The sequence below is a fragment of the Humulus lupulus genome, chromosome 8, assembly GCF_963169125.1.
Source record: "Humulus lupulus chromosome 8, drHumLupu1.1, whole genome shotgun sequence".
In the NCBI taxonomy this organism is placed as follows: Eukaryota; Viridiplantae; Streptophyta; class Magnoliopsida; order Rosales; family Cannabaceae; genus Humulus; species Humulus lupulus.
This window is the reverse complement of record NC_084800.1, coordinates 15,520,804-15,538,838: the sequence shown is the minus strand read 5'-3', so window position 1 is coordinate 15,538,838 and position 18,035 is coordinate 15,520,804. Positions and strand designations below refer to the sequence as shown.

The following is an 18,035-nucleotide window of genomic DNA, read 5'->3' as shown; positions in this document are numbered from 1 at the left end:
AAATCAAGCAGTTAAAGAGATCACAGTGTTTCAGTCCCTAAAAGGAATTTAAAATCAAGTCTTTAAGTCTTATAAACAGCAATTAAGTCTTTCTAGTTTTTTTTTCACACAATTTTAAGTTTTTGAATGAGATATTTTATATAAATGATGTGTAAATTTTTTTGGATGTGGGTAATACATAAAAAAGTATCAAAATTGTCCATAAAATTATAGAATCACTACAAGAAAGGAGGTTTTTGCCGGCGCAAATAGTGGAATGCGCCGATAAAAACAAAGGTTTTTGCCGGCGTTATTTTGCGCCGGCAAAGGTCACTTTTGCCGGCGCAATTTCGACTTGTGCCGGAAAAAGTGTAACAATATAATAGAAGTGATTTTTGCCGGCGCAATTCACCTAACGCGCCGGCAAAAGTCAACGTGAAATTAATGTGGTACACGTTTTCAAGGAGTTAGATGGCCAGACTTTTGCCGGCGTGTTTCGTTGCGCCGGCAAAAGTCTAAAAATGCGTCGGTAAATGCATGCTTATTTAAACGGCGTCGTTTTGAACTAGGGTTTCTCTGATAGACTTTTGCCGGCGCATTTTTATACTTTTGCGCATAACGATATAACCAGATGCGCGAGCTTAGATAGTTCAGACATAACCAAATTATCAAAAACAAAGTATTTGGATATAACCAGATGCGCGAGCTTAGATAGTTCGGACATAACCGAATTATCAAAAACAGAAAACATTTGGAGTTAACCAGATGTGCAAACTTAACAGGTTTGGAACAAACCAGCCAAAAAACTAATCGACGATAAAAAGGAACCTAAACCTACTTCGGGATAAGTCGAGATCGAGGCTGGAATATCTTAAAAAAATAGTTTCGAACTCTTAACCTTGGAGTAGAAACCGAGGACGAGGAAAAGTAACTAAGCGAAAAAAGATATAACCAAATCATTCACGTTACATACCATATAAGTACTTTCGAGTTCATGGTTAAAGTAACATCCGACTTTGATGAATAACGAAGTTGGGAGCGGATAATTTGAACAAACTATGCATGAATGCATCGAGTTTCGAGCCTAAATCCACAATATGTTTGTATGAATAAATAAACATAAATGATTCATCCATATAAAATGTGCAAAATGTTTCGAGCCAAGAAATGTAAAGCGTATAAAAGTCAATGTTAAAAGAAATTGTATCAGCCCCATGGGCATAAATTAAAAGTTACAAGAATAAGGGGACGCAGCCCCAATAAGTGATTTCCCCGAGATCAGATTTAAGGAAGAGGAGTCTCCTTGGCCTTCTCAGCATCAGTCGCACCGGACCCCCTAGGACGAATAGCATGACTATCCTTCTGAGCAGCCTCTCGAGCAGCTACACTCGCCTCAAGACGGGCGTTCCACCGATTAACATACTTGGCCTCGAGAGGACCCAGGAAGCTGGTGTCAAGGTCGGCATTATCAGCCCAAATTTTGTACATGGCTTGGTCGACCGCTTTCTCCTTCTGCTCTTTAAACTCGTCCAAGAGGCGGGCCTTCTCGCTCTCCATGATGTCGAAGGTAGCAGATTTCTCCTCTTCAAGCTTAGCATTAGCCTTCTCAAGACAAGTCTTCGCCTGTTCAAGCTCGGCATTCGCCTTCTCCAGCTCCTCGAGACGGGTTTTCATTTTTTCAAGTTCGGACTTCGAGTCCTTGAGTTCGTCCGCCATCTTAAGCTGGAGATCCTTCGAATTTTGGGCCAGAGACATGCTCGTGTGCACCTCGCTGGTCAGCTTATAGTTAAGCTGCGCTGAAACGACAAGGGCCTGAAATACAAAGAATGAATTAGATCGCGAACTGAGACACAAACATTTAAAGGAGAGTTGCGAAGGCTACCGCGGCAGTGAGTTCGATACTCTTGTCATAAAGAGTATTGCAGTCCGAGGCCTTGTGCACGAGGTCCCAATGGTCGGCGCCGAAGCCTGAAAAGCTCTGACCCACTCGAGAGAGGACATCCAAGCTGAGCACAGCCCCTTGGGTCCCAGCGACACCATCAAGCACGAACTCCTCAATATGAGGTCGGGCCGTCGGCAGCTGAACCTTGGAGACAGAAGGTTTCTTCGGGGGCCGACCGACTGTTATTTGAGTTTCGGTCGGAGGAAGCGAGATGGGCGCGGTTGAGCCAGACGCACCAACCTGGGCAATCGGTTCCGCGGTTGTGCTCGCAGTAGTCTGGGACGTTGGGGTCGTCTCGTGGCGTATGGGGATCTTGGATGGTCGGTCGGACCTCCGCGGGATTCTCGGACGTTTACTCTTCTGAGCTCCGACTCCCTCATCGCTAAAAAGCACAGCGTCTAGATCGGGATCCATGGCACCTGCGCAGTTCCAATCTAAGTTAGACAATGATGATAAGCTTGGAAAGAAAAAAAAAAAACCAAGTAAAGAAAAGACCTAACTGGAACTCTTCCCCGAACTAGAGCTCGGGGACCATGAAATTCCCCCATCTTCAGAAGAAGCAGGGGGAGTACCTTCCCTATAGGTGGGTGATAACCTCGAAAGGTCCCTATAATCGTTGGTCCCGTACTGGACAGTTATCCCGTTCCACACCTCGTCCGTAGTATACATGGTGTCATATTTCCCGAGCCCACTATCAAACCTATGAACACAGTCGTCTACCCAACTCCATATGTAGAAGTGGTATCTATCCTGTGGGCATGAGACTAACCTATTGGGCTTATGCTTTAGTAAAGTGGGGGACCACATTCTCGAGGTATGGAGGGCTTTACCTTCATTCGAATCTGGGCTCGAGGCTTCGTCATTGGCCTCGTTCCCCGATGGCGGACTCCTCCTACGGACTGGAAGTAGGGGCCTTGCCTCTCTCCTCGGAGGGAGGACGCCTGTGGGCAGAGGCACCTGCTCCCAAAGTTCATACTTTTTATTGGACCAGTCAGAGGTAGACTGGCCCTCCCCCAAAAGTCCGCATTTTCGGAGCCTATCCTCGTGTAAAAGGTATAAGAGAGACCTCCTGCCATGGGGGAGTTGGAGCAGGATCTCTCTATGCTCCTTCATTGTCTCATCAGGAGTGGGACGCTGAAAATTGGCTGAAAGACAAGACATATTTCAACTAAGTACGAATCTAAGAGCTAAAATCTCAAGCACAGAAATAAAGATAACGGGAATACTTACAAATCCGCCTAAACGAGTAGTGTCGAGACGGGGACATACCGTCTGTCTAGAAGAAGGCCCTTTTGAAATCAGGCGGATGATTGGGAAGATCTTCAAAGACCTTGTTCTCTTTGGGATAGCTCGAGAGATAATAAAAGCCATCTCCTCCCCGAACTCGGGAGGGGTTGCTTTTCAGACAAAAGAGATATAAAATCTCTTGAGGCGAAGGCCCTTCCCACGTCAGTTCGTGGTATAGCGACCTCAGGGCAGACAGCACCCTGTAGGAATTGGTGTTGAGCTGGAACGGAGCCAACCCAACGAAATCTGTGAAGTCCTTGAAAAAAGACTTCAAAGGCAGCAGTGCCCCCGCCCTCATGTGTTCCTGGCTCCACGCCGCGTATTTCACCTTGGCGTCGCGACCCTCAGGGGCGAAGCAGCTTCGTTCGTGGTCGGCCGGAGCTCGACACTTCAAAGAACCGGACAAGCTGAGGCCATGGAGGGCCAAGATGTCAGTTATCTGACTAGTCGAGGTAACCGAGCTCCAATAATGCTCGACCTCGAACATTTCTTTCCTCGGATGTGAGGAAGAAGGTTCCCCCATTAGTGAAAATTGAAGTTCTCCTGGATTGTATGCAACAGTGACCTTTAGTGCAGGATCGAGGGGAATCGACCTAGGCCCTGAATTGGATTCCGGATAAAGGGCCTCCCGAAGAATTCTCCTCTTCTTCTCTATAACCTCGTCTATCTGACGGCGATAATGAGCTCGAATGTCCTCCTGCTCGCGCGCAAGCTCGTACTCCCGTATCCGACGTTGATTCCAGGCGAACAGCGATTCTGGGCTCGGGATTTTTGGCTCGTAAGGGATTGCCAGCAACAACCCCCACCGTCTTTCCAGATTCTGTGACATCTAGCGAGAAAGAAAAAATGGTGAGGGCCATGCATGCAAGAATTACGAGTTCAATAGGACGAGCTCAGAGTTTAGGAACAAAGCAAGCTATATATTAAGACCCTTATTAAAGAGTCAGGACGTGCGTTCCACGAGAAAGGGAGGAGAGTGGATAATTTTTTGAAAATCCCAAAAATCAGGGGAAAAAGAGTGGCGGATAACCAGAAAAGGCAGCCTTGGGTTTCGTGCATTTGTCAAAGACAACGTTTTCTACCCGAAAGCTTGGTGTACAAGAAACGTCTCTTAAAACTTTAAAACCCAGAAAACAGGAACCTTGCTCAAACATCAAAACTGGGTGTGAACCAGTGATGTGAATTCAGTATGGAAATCTAAAAAAACATAAGAGCCTATCTAATAAAAATCCCCTAACGTATTATGCTAAGAAAATAAACTAGTACATTCGGAGGCACAACAAGAATAGTAAGAACAAAAACTGGTAAAAGGGAAAGCAAAGATTGCACACTTACACAATAATGGCGATTGCAAAGAAATTGCTGACTGAAGGAGAGGCTGCAAATAAGAGCTCACGGACTCGAACAAACCAGGGGTTCTTTGCTTCTTTGGCTGAGAGAACATGCACGGAATAGAAGTTTTCTAGGATGGCTTCTGGTTTCGTCCTTTTCTTTTGTTGCTCCTGGTGAACGAAAATAAAAAAGAAGATGATGAATGGGGTCTCATATATATAGATGGAAAAAGGGGATTAATCTGGGGAGTTGAATAAAATCCTTGCAAGATCCAACGGATGGGGATTACTGATAAGATGGTACCGAAAAGGTGGCAGACGAATGATCGTGGGCATGTTTCCAAGGTACTCGAGTATCATAAGTGAGCAATACCCAACTGACGCGTGTCCATTTTCAGGAGTATGACGGTACGATTCCTGAAGAAAGTAGTTCAAAAGTTTCCTCCTCTTAGGATTCGAACAAATACTTTTGAGGGGGCAAGATGTTATACCCAGATTTCAAGCCATGTTAAATGTGACCTCGAAACCTGGATTCGCAGCGAATGAACCCGTAAAGTTCGAAGTGTGCTCCAGGATTAAATATCGAGCTTGCAAGACTCGAGACGACCTCGAATGTGGTGGCCTCGAAACGTTTACGATCTCGAAAGGTAGCTCCCGAGACGCATCTATCCTCAGGAATGACCTCGGATCAGGGGGTCCGAGCCTAACGTACGCATGATCTCGAAGCCATATGACCTCGGGAGATGTCATTAACTCGAAAGCTGATGAGAAACCTGGGAGATTAAGGCCTTGGAAATATATGATACTGACTTTGAATATCTATAAGTATAGTCTATAATGGGCGTGTTCTGCATTTATTATTGTAAATCTCATAAAATCATGGGATATTATTCGATTAGTTATAAGCTCCCTGGTCTTCAGAGGATGTTTCCTTTTATATCGGATTACAGGCATTTAAAGCCATTTATTTTATTTATACAAAAAGAGTAACTACCCAAAATATGTGGGATAGTATTCTGCAACCTTCTCTATAAATAGAGAGGTCATGCACCTTTGTAAATGACCGAAATTCTGAACCTTGAGAGAAAACTCTGAAGAATTCATGCTTAAGAATTTTCAGAGATAATCTTGAGTTTAATAACAGAGACACGTGGACTAGGCATATTTAACTGCTGAACCACGTAAAAATCGTGTTTTGTGTTGTTATATTTTCATTGGTCATTACTGTTTGTTGTTTACGTGCTCTTCTTTCACTGTTGGCGAAAAACGGCGTCAACAGTAAAATTAAAAAAACAGATTTGAATATGTATTTTTTTATTTTAATGCGTTATATGTATTTGTTTAATTTTTCTTGTTAATATTTATTATATTGTATTTTGTGATATATGCATTTTAGTTAAATTATGAACTTAAAAAAATCAGATTAATAATGTATGTTTATATTTTTAAATTGTTTTATATTAAAGGTGATATTTTTGTAAATATGTATTTAATAATTTTTTATGTATTAATAAAAAAATCAGTTTTGGTATATGTTTTTTTGTGGTTAAATATTTGTATATATGTAAATTGATGTATTTGTTAATGTATATATATGTTTTGTATGATCTGGGAATATTCTGGTTATATATGTGTTTAATTTGTAGGTTTTTCAATTTTTGAGATAGTTTGAAATATAGTCGTTATGCTGCCCAAATTTTGTTAGAGTTAGTAAAATTAATAAAAGTTTAATAATTAATTAAATAAAAATTTAAGTATAATTAAAAATTCATCAAAAAATTAATTTTTAACTATAATTTAAATAAAATAAAATTACCAATCATAATAATTAATAATTAATTTTAACATTAATATTAGATGTTTCGTAATTGAAAAAGTTAAAAATATAAATGATTTAATAAAATATAATTAAGTAAAATATAAATATAATAAAATTGTTATTAATTAAGTAAATAATCCAATACAAATTGAAGAATTTAATAAAAAATTACAAAATGAAATTAATGTATAATTAAATTAATTTTAAAATAAAAGTAATAAATAAGTAAATGATTTAAAAAATTGTAATAATTAATAATTAGCTACATTTTCTTTGGTAAATATAAATAAGAGATATTTGCGGCTAAAATACCAAAACTTACAACTTACTAACAATTAAATACCCAAACTGATTTTTTAGTGGCAAAAGTGCCAAAATGTGAAATTTACTTGCAATTAGAGATACACAGTGTTAAATGTTAAAGTTGACTGGTCAAAGGACACATGGCACTACATGATTGGTCCACATTGTTATTATTCTTAAAATATTTTTCAATTCAACAAAAAATAAAATTTACAATTTTTTAAAAAAAATTCAAACTTTTTTCAATTTAAGATTAAGTATGAAAAATACTTTTTTTTTTAATTTAATTTTTTATTATTAATATCCTCAAATTTTTTAATTTATTATTATTAAAATCTTCCTATTTATCATTTTGTCTACTTTTTTTCAATTAAAGATTAAGTAATTTTGTTTAAAATCCAAGCAATAATTTAAGATTAAATATTTTTTTACTTAATCTTAAATAATTGATTAAAAGCAACAAATTTGATTTTTTTTTAAATGAGAAAAAATTATTTTTTGTTACTTTTAAATTGAAAAACAATAAATTTGATTTTTTTTTTAAAAATGATTTTTTTTATGAAAAATTATTTAAAATAATAATAATAATAATAATAATGTGTACCAATCATGTGGTGTCACGTGTCATTTAAGTGTTAGTAAGTTGTAAGTTTGAGTATTTTAGCCGCAAATATCCCTATAAATAATTATTTTTGCTAGAGATAGGATATTATTATAAGTTAGTGATAACTAGGGAGACAAACAGTCATGAAATATTTTGACTATCATTTCTCTCATTTTAAGACAATTAATTATTAATATTTTCTTAATTATTTCGCTTAAAGATGGCGAGCGACATAAGTTGGATGAATGCGAGAAATCGTTGGTCTCTGGAGTATAGAAATGGTGTTAAGGAGTTCTTCGATATCACCAAAAATCAATTGAACGATCGGGGTTTGGTTCGTTGTCCGTGCAAGAAATGTGGGAATGTTAAGTTCCATCCTATAAATGCAATTTCGATGCATTTATTCAACAATGGCAGCATACAGTCCTACAAAGTGTGGCATTACCATGGAGAGGCACTACCGTCGCCACCAGCTGTGGTACGAGATCATGATAGAGATGAGATAGCGGATATCCTGGAGGATGTTTACGCTGAAGATGACGTTCCCGCTGGAAACTTGTAACAACCCAAAATCGCTAATAAGTAAGGGCCTTTATTAGTGTGCCAGGAGGGCATTAATGGAATAAATGTGATTTAAATGAGTAATTATATGTTTAGTAATGTTTATATGATAGTTGATGATATTATGTGATAATATGAAATAAATATGTGATATATGTAAGAACCACATTATTATCTGGGCAAGTTTGCAGAGCACGACTCGAGACGATCCTAGGGTCAGATAGCGGGAAAAGTCACAACGGGATTTAAGATATGACTTTGGGCAAGTCAGGGGTATTTTAGGTATCGGGTAGTGATTTGGACTATCGGGTTATGAAAATAAATATATGGAGATATATTTGAGGTTAGGATGTTTAGACGGGAATATTGGGGGATTTTTTCCAATTTGGCCTTGGGGACGGTTCCGGCACCCCGATGTAGAGTCCAAGAACTTTACTTACCTAGTTAGATAGTAGTAGTAATAGTAATAGCTAGTAGTAGTTATAGTATTATTATTACTGTGGATTTTGGTTCAAACCGGGATTTAGTTGGAAACTCCTAACAATAGTTATGAATTTTATAAGTTTAATCTATAGTTTAAGAATATTAATTTTAACATAAGGTTTGGTTAATATTGCTGGTTATTAATATGATGATTATTATAACCTAAGGTTTAGACAGAGCCAATAAGAATATGACACTTGTCATATGCATTGTTATTAAGGAATTATTATTTAAATGATAAAATAAGGGAAATATAAGACTTAGTCTTCATCAAAATCTGTTAGGAGCATGATATTTATTTAGATATTCAGATATTTAGACTCACAATTTTATTTATTTGTGGATTAGGTTATTTAGATAATTAAATAGATCTTTTTTTTTCGTAACTTTAGGGTACTGTAACTTCCAACCTATTTTTGACCCAGTTAGGTTATGAATTTCGAAAAATAGTATTTCTAAAAAGTTGTAGATAATTTAATTATCTTTCTAACGGCATAAAGATATTTTAAATCGGAGTCCTACAGCTCCAGATATGTTGATTTTACTGTAGGTTAGTTTAAAGTTACGAGATTTGAAGATTTTTATTCCTTAGGATTTAAATTTGGATTATAATCAGAAGATTTTTATTCCTTAAGATTCTATTTTAAATTTAAATTTAAATTTGAATTATGATTAGAATATTTTTTATTCCTAGAACTCTATAAATAGGACCTAGCACCAAGCATTTTTTTTCATTCATTCATCAAGCTAAGTTCAGAGGCTGCAAGTTGCTAGGTTATTGTGAGAGTGTAAACACTTGGGTTGGGGATTATAAGCTTAATCATTTTTTTAAGCTTACCAAACACTTGGGAAGTAATGTTTATAACACATTTCGGTTCAAGGTTTAGATTGGTCATAAAGCATTCAAGGTATTCCAAAACTCTAGTTCTTTTGGTATTATTTTCTTCAAGTTCTTATAGTTTTCTACTCAGCCCCTAACTTTATTCTTTATTCTTGGATAGGAAATCTAAGTTCTTAAACATAAGGTTTTTGGTAAGTATATTCTTAATGGTATAGTTCTTCCATTCTTTTCATCTCATTCTCTTTAGTATACTCACCCTTCCATTTATGGATTTTAGGAGTGTTCCAAAGTCCCAAAATTGTTCTCAAATCCCGGTATTTTTGGTAAGGAAAATAGGATAGTTTTATATGCTTATATGTTATGATAAGTTATGCTATAGTATGTTATGTTTTCTTATGTTTCATGGTTATGATTTACCCTACCTCAGATATTAGACAGGGGACATAGATGGGTTATCATAAACCTACCATGTGATCTAACCTACCTCAAATATTAGACAGGGGACGTAGATGGTTTATCACATGTCATAATGACCATTATTAGTATAGTCTTATACAGTATATGTTATGATATGTTTTTAGCATATGTTATGATATGATTTTATGTGTATGTTTATGTGTTTAGTAGTTTTTCCTTGCTGGGCATTAGGCTCATTCCTTTATGTTTATATGTGCAGGAAATAGTTATGGCAGCGGAAAGATTCTTGGCAGTTTGAGGATGTGTATTGAGGCAGGATGGAATCAGTGGATTGCGCGTTCGATTCGAGGATGAAGTTTTTAAGTCTTTTAGTTATGATTTCTATGTATTATTTTTCTGCACTTAATTTTGTAACCAATTTATTTAAGTTATGTTTTGTTTTATTTTCAAAACAATGGGATCCCATATCCTAAATGAATTTTTTTGTATTTAACCTTTACTTTACAGTTTTTAAATAAAGTTATGTTTTTTTTTTCTTTCATATGTATCTTTTCTTAAGATTAGTATAGTAGTTATTAATGGTCCAAGTTCTAGAATAGTTGGGTCGTTACACCCGAGCCTCGGGATTAACTTAACGAGTAAGATAGACATAAGGAAGCCTTTAGAAAACATAAACCGACCTTATTTTCTCAGCCTTACCTCTCTATTCTCTCTCAAGGAAAACAAGGGGAAGAAACACAGAAACTTAAAGAGAATTTGCTAGAATTCAGCTGGAGTTTGGTGGATTGAAGGGGGGTGATTTGGAGACTTAGCTCAGGAGTAAATCAAGAACTAAAACAGGGTTAAGGTAAGCTTTTAATCTTCTTCTATGTGGTTAGAGTTCTGGGTTTTGGTTAAGTGTTGAAGCAAACATGGTTTTGATGTCTTAAGGCAGAATTGAGGAGGAAACTTGGGACTTAGCTTGGCTTTGCCTTGGTGAAGTGGTTCAACAGAGGAGGTAAGTTTCAACTCATGATTTAGGGGTTTTAAATTGGATTTGAATGGCTGGTTTGAGTGTTTATAGCTCTTGAGTTTTAGAAATTGAAAAGAGAAGATTAGTGTGTGTTGGGCTGTGTTTTCTGTGGAATTATGTTGTTTAAGTCATGCTAAAGGAGTTGGGATTAATTGGTTATGTGTTGGGGAGCTTTGGGATGGTTTAAAGTGAGGTTTCAAGCTTAGAATTGATGGGTTTTCTGGGCATGAAGGGAAGGGTCGCGGCTATGTTCTAGAGCGCTGTGGCCCTAGGATGAAAAAGGGCCAAGGAGGCTCGGCCATGGGAGAGCGCCGCGGCGCCCAAGGCAAGGGCCGCGGCGCGTGTCTTGTTCAGGATGGGTTTGGTTCTGTTTTGAGGCTAGGGCTGCGGCTAAGCTTCAAGGGCCGCAGCCCTTGGTTGCACACATGAGTTTTTGAGGGTTTTAGGCACAGGAAAATGGTCTAGTATGCTCGGGATTGGTTTCACCACCGTGCTTGATGGAATTTGGATTCTCGGGAGTTAGTTTTGTAACAGGAAACCTATATCTGAATATTAATGGAACCCTATACTTTGGTTGTGACTATGTAATAAAGGCTTAGGCTCGGGAACGGATCGTGCTTGAGGGGCGTTGCTCGTAATTCAATAGTTGTACAGACTAAAGGTAAGAAAACTGCACCCAGTTGAATATATGTGACGGGACTAAGGGCTCCCTATTGTAAACGCTTGAAAAGATGGTGTTATGCCATGCAAGTTATTTAGTGAACCAACGGCCTAAGGGTGCCAAGGGTTACACTAGCGCACAGGGCGCGGCTCGGCCACTGGTAGCCGAGGACAACTTATTATGCACTGAGCTCGGTTTAAGCGGGCCGGAGTCAGTGGGTTAAACAGAGGGTGTGACCTAAGTCGTCGACCCTGAATATTATGTGATATGAGTGTAATAGGTGATAGATTGTATCCTGAATCTGAATATATGTTGTGGATTATCTGATGGGAATACATGCTTAATGAGTTAATTGTCTGTTATCATTGATTGAGTTGTATAAGATGTTTTCTTGCTAGGCCTTAGCTCACGGGTGCTACGTGGTGCAGGTAAAGGCAAGGGCAAGTTAGATCATCCTTGATTGGAGAGCTCAGCAAGCAGAATGTACATAGCCAGGTGCTTGACCGCCACAGTTGAGGATTAGGCAAGGACGTGGGACCTATTGACTGCCTGTTTTGCCTTAGTATGGCTAGTGAACACTCATGTACTTTTGGGAGTCTGTAAACTTATTTTAACTCTATTTTCTTATGGGATCCCGTGTTTATAACAGTTTAAATATATGAAATGAGTCTTTTGAGACCAAAACCTTTTTAACCCTAGCTCTTACATGTTTAGTGACACGTTTTTAAAATGTTGACTTGATTAGTGGGTCTTGCACCTTTATAAGTACATAGTGTAACGGTCTTGGCTATCCAGGGCGTTACAACTGGGTATCAGAGCATCCTAGGTTTAAGGGTTCCTGAAGAAAGCCTGGACATGTACATTCGTTGCTGGAGACAAGCTCAAATCAGAGTTTGGTAATGTGCATATGTGTGTTTATGTGCTTATGTGCCCGAGATAAGCTATGAATGTTGTTATTTACTGAATTACTAGGAAGCATTAGATACTGATAGGGCCTGGCCCTTGACTGCTGTGTAAGAATATCGAGGCATGTTTATTAACATTGTCGTGTATGTAAATGAGTGTATGGATGATTAATTGCATATAGTGCATGGATGAATACTTGTTCTATAGTTGTTGTGTAATGGGGTTGAGGGCGTGCTTATTAGCAGCCAGTGTTTGAGAATGGATGCTTATATGTTGGTTATCTGTGGTTGACTATGCTCTATTGATGAGTTTTGGAGAAGCTTTTACCCTGTCATTGTGGTCTGACCGCCGAGTCATTATTTGCAGATTGACTTGGATAGCTATGCGTCCAAGAAAATCCACACGACTAGCCGGCACTAGGTCCGGGACCGGTAGTGATGATCAGGGCCAGATTCCCTTGCCAGTCCCTGAGAACTGGCAGCAGTTAATGGCAGAGATGTAGGCTCGATTACTGAGTCAGGATGAGCAGATCCGTATTCTGCGACAGCAGGCTCCATCAGGGAGTGCTGCCCCTATTATACCACCTGCAGTGGTACCAGCTGTGCAGCCTGGGGAGGTTGTTAACAAGTGGGAACCGTTATATGAATAGTTCAGGAAACAACAACCCCCAATTTTTGAGGGTGGACCGGATCCGTTGAAAGTCGAGCAGTGGCTAACTATGATTACAATAATTCTGGATTTTATGAGAATTGAGGGGTAGGATAGAGTGGCCTGTTCCACTTACATGTTGAGGGAGGATGCCCGCATTTGGTGGGAAGTGGCATCGCAGACCAAGGATGTTACCACTTTGACTTGGGAAGGTTTCAAGGATTTGTTTGGCCAGAAGTACTACAATGTTGCTGTCAGAGCAGCAAAGGTTAATGAGTTTGTGAGTTTGGTTCAGGGCAATATGACTGTTATAGAGTATGCCCTGAAATTTGATAGGCTTGCGAAATTTGCACTAGATGTTGTGCCTACTGATGCTGCTAGGCAAGATCGTTTTATCAGGGGGCTTAATGCTATGATAGCCCGGGATGTCAGGATCACAACGGTACCTGGAGGAACAACTTATGCCCAGGTCGTTGAGAGGGCTCTTACCGCTGAGGAAGCGGAGAACAAGATATGGAAGGAGAGCACAATGAGGCGTGAAGGCCGCAGGGCGGTACCTCCTTATTCAGGGACAGGTAGGGGCGGAGGCCCCAATGACTTCAAGAGAAAGACTCCTGACACTTTGACCGCTGTGGGTCCTGATAGGAGGGGTCGGGGTGGTCAGGGTGGCCGTCAGGGTGGCGGCGAGGCATGGCGGACCTATCCAGAGTGCCCGAGGTGTAGAAGACACTATCTGGGCGAGTGTCGGGCTAAGGCATGTTTCGTGTGTGGGGCGGTAGGGCATCTCAAGAAAGACTGCCCAACAGTGAAGAAAGGTGAAGTGGGAAAGGTGGATAGCTTGACTCCAGCTCGAGTATTCACCTTGACTCAGGCGAAGGTTGAGGCTAGTCCCTTAGTAGTGACAGGTCAACTTTCTAGTGCTGGCATTCCTTTTACAGTATTGATTGATTCTGGTGCTACACATTCTTTTGTTTCTAGTAGAGTGATTGATAGACTGTGTAGACCTAGTGAGTATCGGACCGTAGGGTTTGGGACTTTGTTGCCTACAGGGGAACTGGTAGTCTCTAGGAGATGGGTTAGGGCACTGCCAATGATAGTTGATAGTAGGGAACTCTCAGTATATTTGATTGAGTTAGATTTGGAGGATTTTGATATGATCTTAGGGATGGACTGGATGGCCAGATATGGAGCTACAATTGATTGCAGGAAGAAGATGGTTACTTTTGAGCCTGAGGGCGAGGACCCTTTTGTTTTTGTGGGTGCGGTGTCTGGACCCTGCATACCCATGATCTCAGCATTGAGAGATAGAGACTTGTTGCAGGGGGGATGCATAGGTTTTCTGGCTAGTGTATTGGATACTACTAGAGTTATGCCGATAGGGCCGGGAGAGACCAGATTGGTGTGTGAGTTCTTGGATGTCTTCCTTGAGGATCTACCAGGGTTGCCGCCGCGTAGGGAGATTTAGTTTGAGATTGAGTTGGCACCGGGGACAGAACCAGTATCAAGGACACCGTACAAGATGGCACCAACGGAACTGAAAGAGTTGAAGATACAGTTGCAAGAACTTCTGGATTTGGGGTTTATCAGGCCTAGCTACTCTCCATGGGGCGCTCCAGTGTTGTTCGTTAAGAAGAAGGACGGGACTTTGAGGATGTGCATCGATTACAGAGAATTAAACAAGTTAACTATTAAGAATAAGTACCATCTGCCAAGAATTGATGACTTGTTCGATCAGCTGCAAGGTAAGATGGTGTTCTCAAATATTGATCTTCGATCAGGTTATCACCAGCTGAGGATCAAGGACGAGGATATACCGAAGACGACCTTCCGGACACGATATGTGCATTATGAGTTCTTGGTCATGTCTTTCGGTCTGACCAATGCCCCAACAGCTTTTATGGATCTGATGAACAGGGTGTTCAAGGACTTTTTGGATCAGTTTGTTATTGTTTTCATCGACGACATCTTAGTGTACTCCAGTTCAAAGGCAGAACATGAGCAGCATCTCCGAAAGGTTTTGCAGAGGTTGAGGGAGCATCAGTTATACGCCAAGTTTAAGAAGTGTGAGTTCTGGCTACCAAAGGTGACCTTCCTTGGGCATATAGTTGGGGCATAAGGGATTAAGGTGGATCCGTCCAAGGTGGAAGCAGTTAGAGATTGGCCGAGGCCGAGAAATTCCTCGGAGGTGCGGAGTTTCCTTGGGTTGGCTGGTTATTACAGGCAGTTTGTAGAGGGGTTCTCGAAGATTTATTCGCCGATGACAGAGTTGACAAGGAAGAATCAGAAGTTTATTTGGTCAAAGAAGTGTGAGAACAGCTTTCAGGAGTTGAAGCGACAACTTATTTCTGCGCCTGTGTTGAGTCTTCGCTCGGAGGAAGGGAAGTTTGTGGTCTATTGTGATGCATCGAGGTTGGGTTTAGGCTACATGCTGATGCAGAATGAGAAAGTTATAGCCTATGCGTCTCGGCAGCTGAAGGAGTATGAGCAAAGGTATCCGACTCATGATTTGGAGTTAGCGACAGTAGTGTTCGCACTGAAGGTATGGCGTCATTATCTGTATGGAGAAAAGTGCGAGATATACACCGACCATAAGAGTCTGAAGTATTTCTTCACTCAGAAGGATCTGAATATGAGACAGAGACATTGGTTGGAGTTGGTTAAGGATTATGATTGTGATATCCTCTACCACCCTAGGAAAGCCAACGTGGTGGCAGATGCAATGAGCCGGAGGGGCCCAGGACAATGTGGTGGCAGATGAATTTCTCCAATCTATTTATAGACTGGTTTACAGAATATCTCCCCTCACATTTCGGGGAGTTATGATTCAAATCTCAAAATAAATACAATTAATTGCATATGAATATATGATACGCGTAAAAATCCCATGATATTCGGGATTCATTAACAGAATACAACAAATCCCTTAGATATAGGGATTTTTAAACAGTAACTGCGTTCACAATTGGTCATCGACCTCACACGTTCGATTTACATATTTTCGAGATCAGCAAATCGTCATGAGCTTGCCAACTCGACTTCTCTCGGTCTGATTAAGTATTTTTATCGAGGTCGTTTCCTCCGAGCTTGCAATATTTAGTCTCGAACCTTTTTAACTGATGTTAATACAAACAGACCAAGATAATTAAACAAGTGTTGAACCCTTGTCACTGTAACTTCGAACTTGACTTTCGAGATCAAAATTTCTATTCTCGAAAAAGAAAATAATATATAATGTGATAACATCATATAATATGAAATTGTAATATAATGAAATTTGGAAGAAGAAATAAAATGGAATTTTGTGTACCACACAATATTCATAAAATAGCAACTTTTTCTCTAGTGGGAATTGCTATTTACGTATTATCCTAAAATAAAACGGTTATTTGTCCAGGATCTAAGCACATTAATTGTCACTCCCAATAAACTAAATGTCACTCAAACCCTAACATCAATATTATTATTTTTAAAAACACCACACACACATATATATTTTATTATTTTTTAATAATTTTTTTTGTCAAAAAAACATTTTTTTAGTGATAACTGGGAAACATACGATATATAAAAACACCACACACACATATTTTTGGTAATTCTATGTTCGTGTTTTGAGATTAATATTCATAATCGTTAGTTCCATTTGTAATGTCAAATTTAATTAGATGTAAATGGAATATTTGACACAGTTTGCCACCTAACCCACCCCCTTGGCCCTTACATTATATATCGATATATATATATGTGAGCTTGACTTTACTACTGTACACCATGTAAAGTCTTTGCATATTGCACCTTTATTATCGTATTAACATGCTATTCTTTCCCTGAAGCCTGTAGGAAGGCTCGACGAAGATGATATCGAAATTTTTTACGCAGGAAATAATATATATATATATATATTAGGAAAACGCTATAATTTCTTGATTTCCTTTTAAGTGTTCTAAGAAAATCACTAGCAAATTAGTGAGGAAGTGGTAATTCATTCTTTACTAGATTATTATTCAGTTATTTGTGTTGAAAATTAATTTTCCTGCAAAAGAAGTATCGTGGAAGGTTCTTATATAAATATAATATATATTAGGGAAAAGGGTTCATCTATAATTTGCGACCGGAATTTAGAATTTGAAAGGAATATAGCAATTTCGATTAAGTACCGGAGATAACTCCTTTACATAAAAAATATAAAGGCATTACTCAAGTCTTACATGGATCGAAATACCTAGTGGCGTGTTATCTTATCTTACCGCGTCGTCGTTTATACAACAATTTTTTATTTATGTATGTGATATTTTTGTTTAATTTAAATTAATTTGTATTGAGTTTTCAAAAATTATAAAAAGCATCCTTATATTTTAATTCATAAGCAAATGTACTTTATTTGAGATTCAAGAATTATTAATCTGTCGCAATTATACAGCAGAATTCGATCTTTTTCCAGTTTCATTCAATGACACAATCAATTACACATGACCTCGATAAAATCCTAAAACAAGTACGTACATTAAGGAATCGTTTGATATGAGGAGTTCATAGTTTTTATATTATTGGAAAAGTTGAAGAGAGTAATCTGATAGTCTAGAAACTTACATCATTGTGTTTGGTTGTGCACTGTATTCTTATCTATGATTCATGAGAAAATGATTTTCGGTGTTTAGTTGTACATAGGAATCTGTTAAGTTTTCATATTTTCATAAAATTAATATAATAATATATTTCATCAAAATAATTTATAAACAATTTTACTCATAAAATATTTTTTAACACAATTAAAAAAATACATCTATTGAATACTAGAATCAAATATAATTTTTAAAATTACAAAAATACCTTTATTTTATTGTTAATAACATTTCATTTGTTATTTTAAATTAAATTAATAATATAAAGGTTTTACAAATTAATTTCTTTAAATAAACAAATATTATTTATCATTTTATAGTTTGATATATGTATATTTGTTTTTATATTATAAGCTTTAAAAATAAAATAAGTTATTAACTAAAAAATTAATGGTTTAAGATTTATTTTTTTAAAATAATAATAATAATTTTGAAGTGTTTCACATTCCTGGTTATTTGAAAACCATTTGTCAGATGAGTTTCACTAGAACCTAGAATCAGGAAAAGTTAAAACCCCTGGAGTACAGATTCCCAGATTAGAAAAACTCAAACCCAGTACCAAACATGGGAAAGTGTTCAGATTCTTATTCCCGTGTCCAGATTTTTACCTGCCAAACAA

At 38.3% G+C, this 18,035-nt stretch overlaps 1 protein-coding gene across 2 annotated transcripts in view; it reads right to left on the bottom strand.

Moving 5' to 3' along the window:
* Nucleotides 1-1,087: 1,087 nt before the first annotated feature.
* LOC133794761 (uncharacterized) overlaps nt 1,088-18,035 on the bottom strand; it is a 36,993-nt gene continuing 20,045 nt past the window's right edge. The window contains exons 2-3 of one of the 2 annotated variants that reach the window (XM_062232147.1): nt 1,862-2,340; nt 1,088-1,791 (exon numbers count right to left, since the gene is read on the bottom strand). In XM_062232147.1, coding sequence (XP_062088131.1) covers nt 1,264-1,791; nt 1,862-2,335 — 1,002 coding nt within the window. In that variant the 5' untranslated portion in view covers nt 2,336-2,340 and the 3' untranslated portion in view covers nt 1,088-1,263. Of the gene's footprint in view, nt 1,792-1,861; nt 2,341-17,815; nt 18,025-18,035 lie in introns of those variants that run through there. The other variant, XR_009875309.1, reaches the window with a different exon arrangement.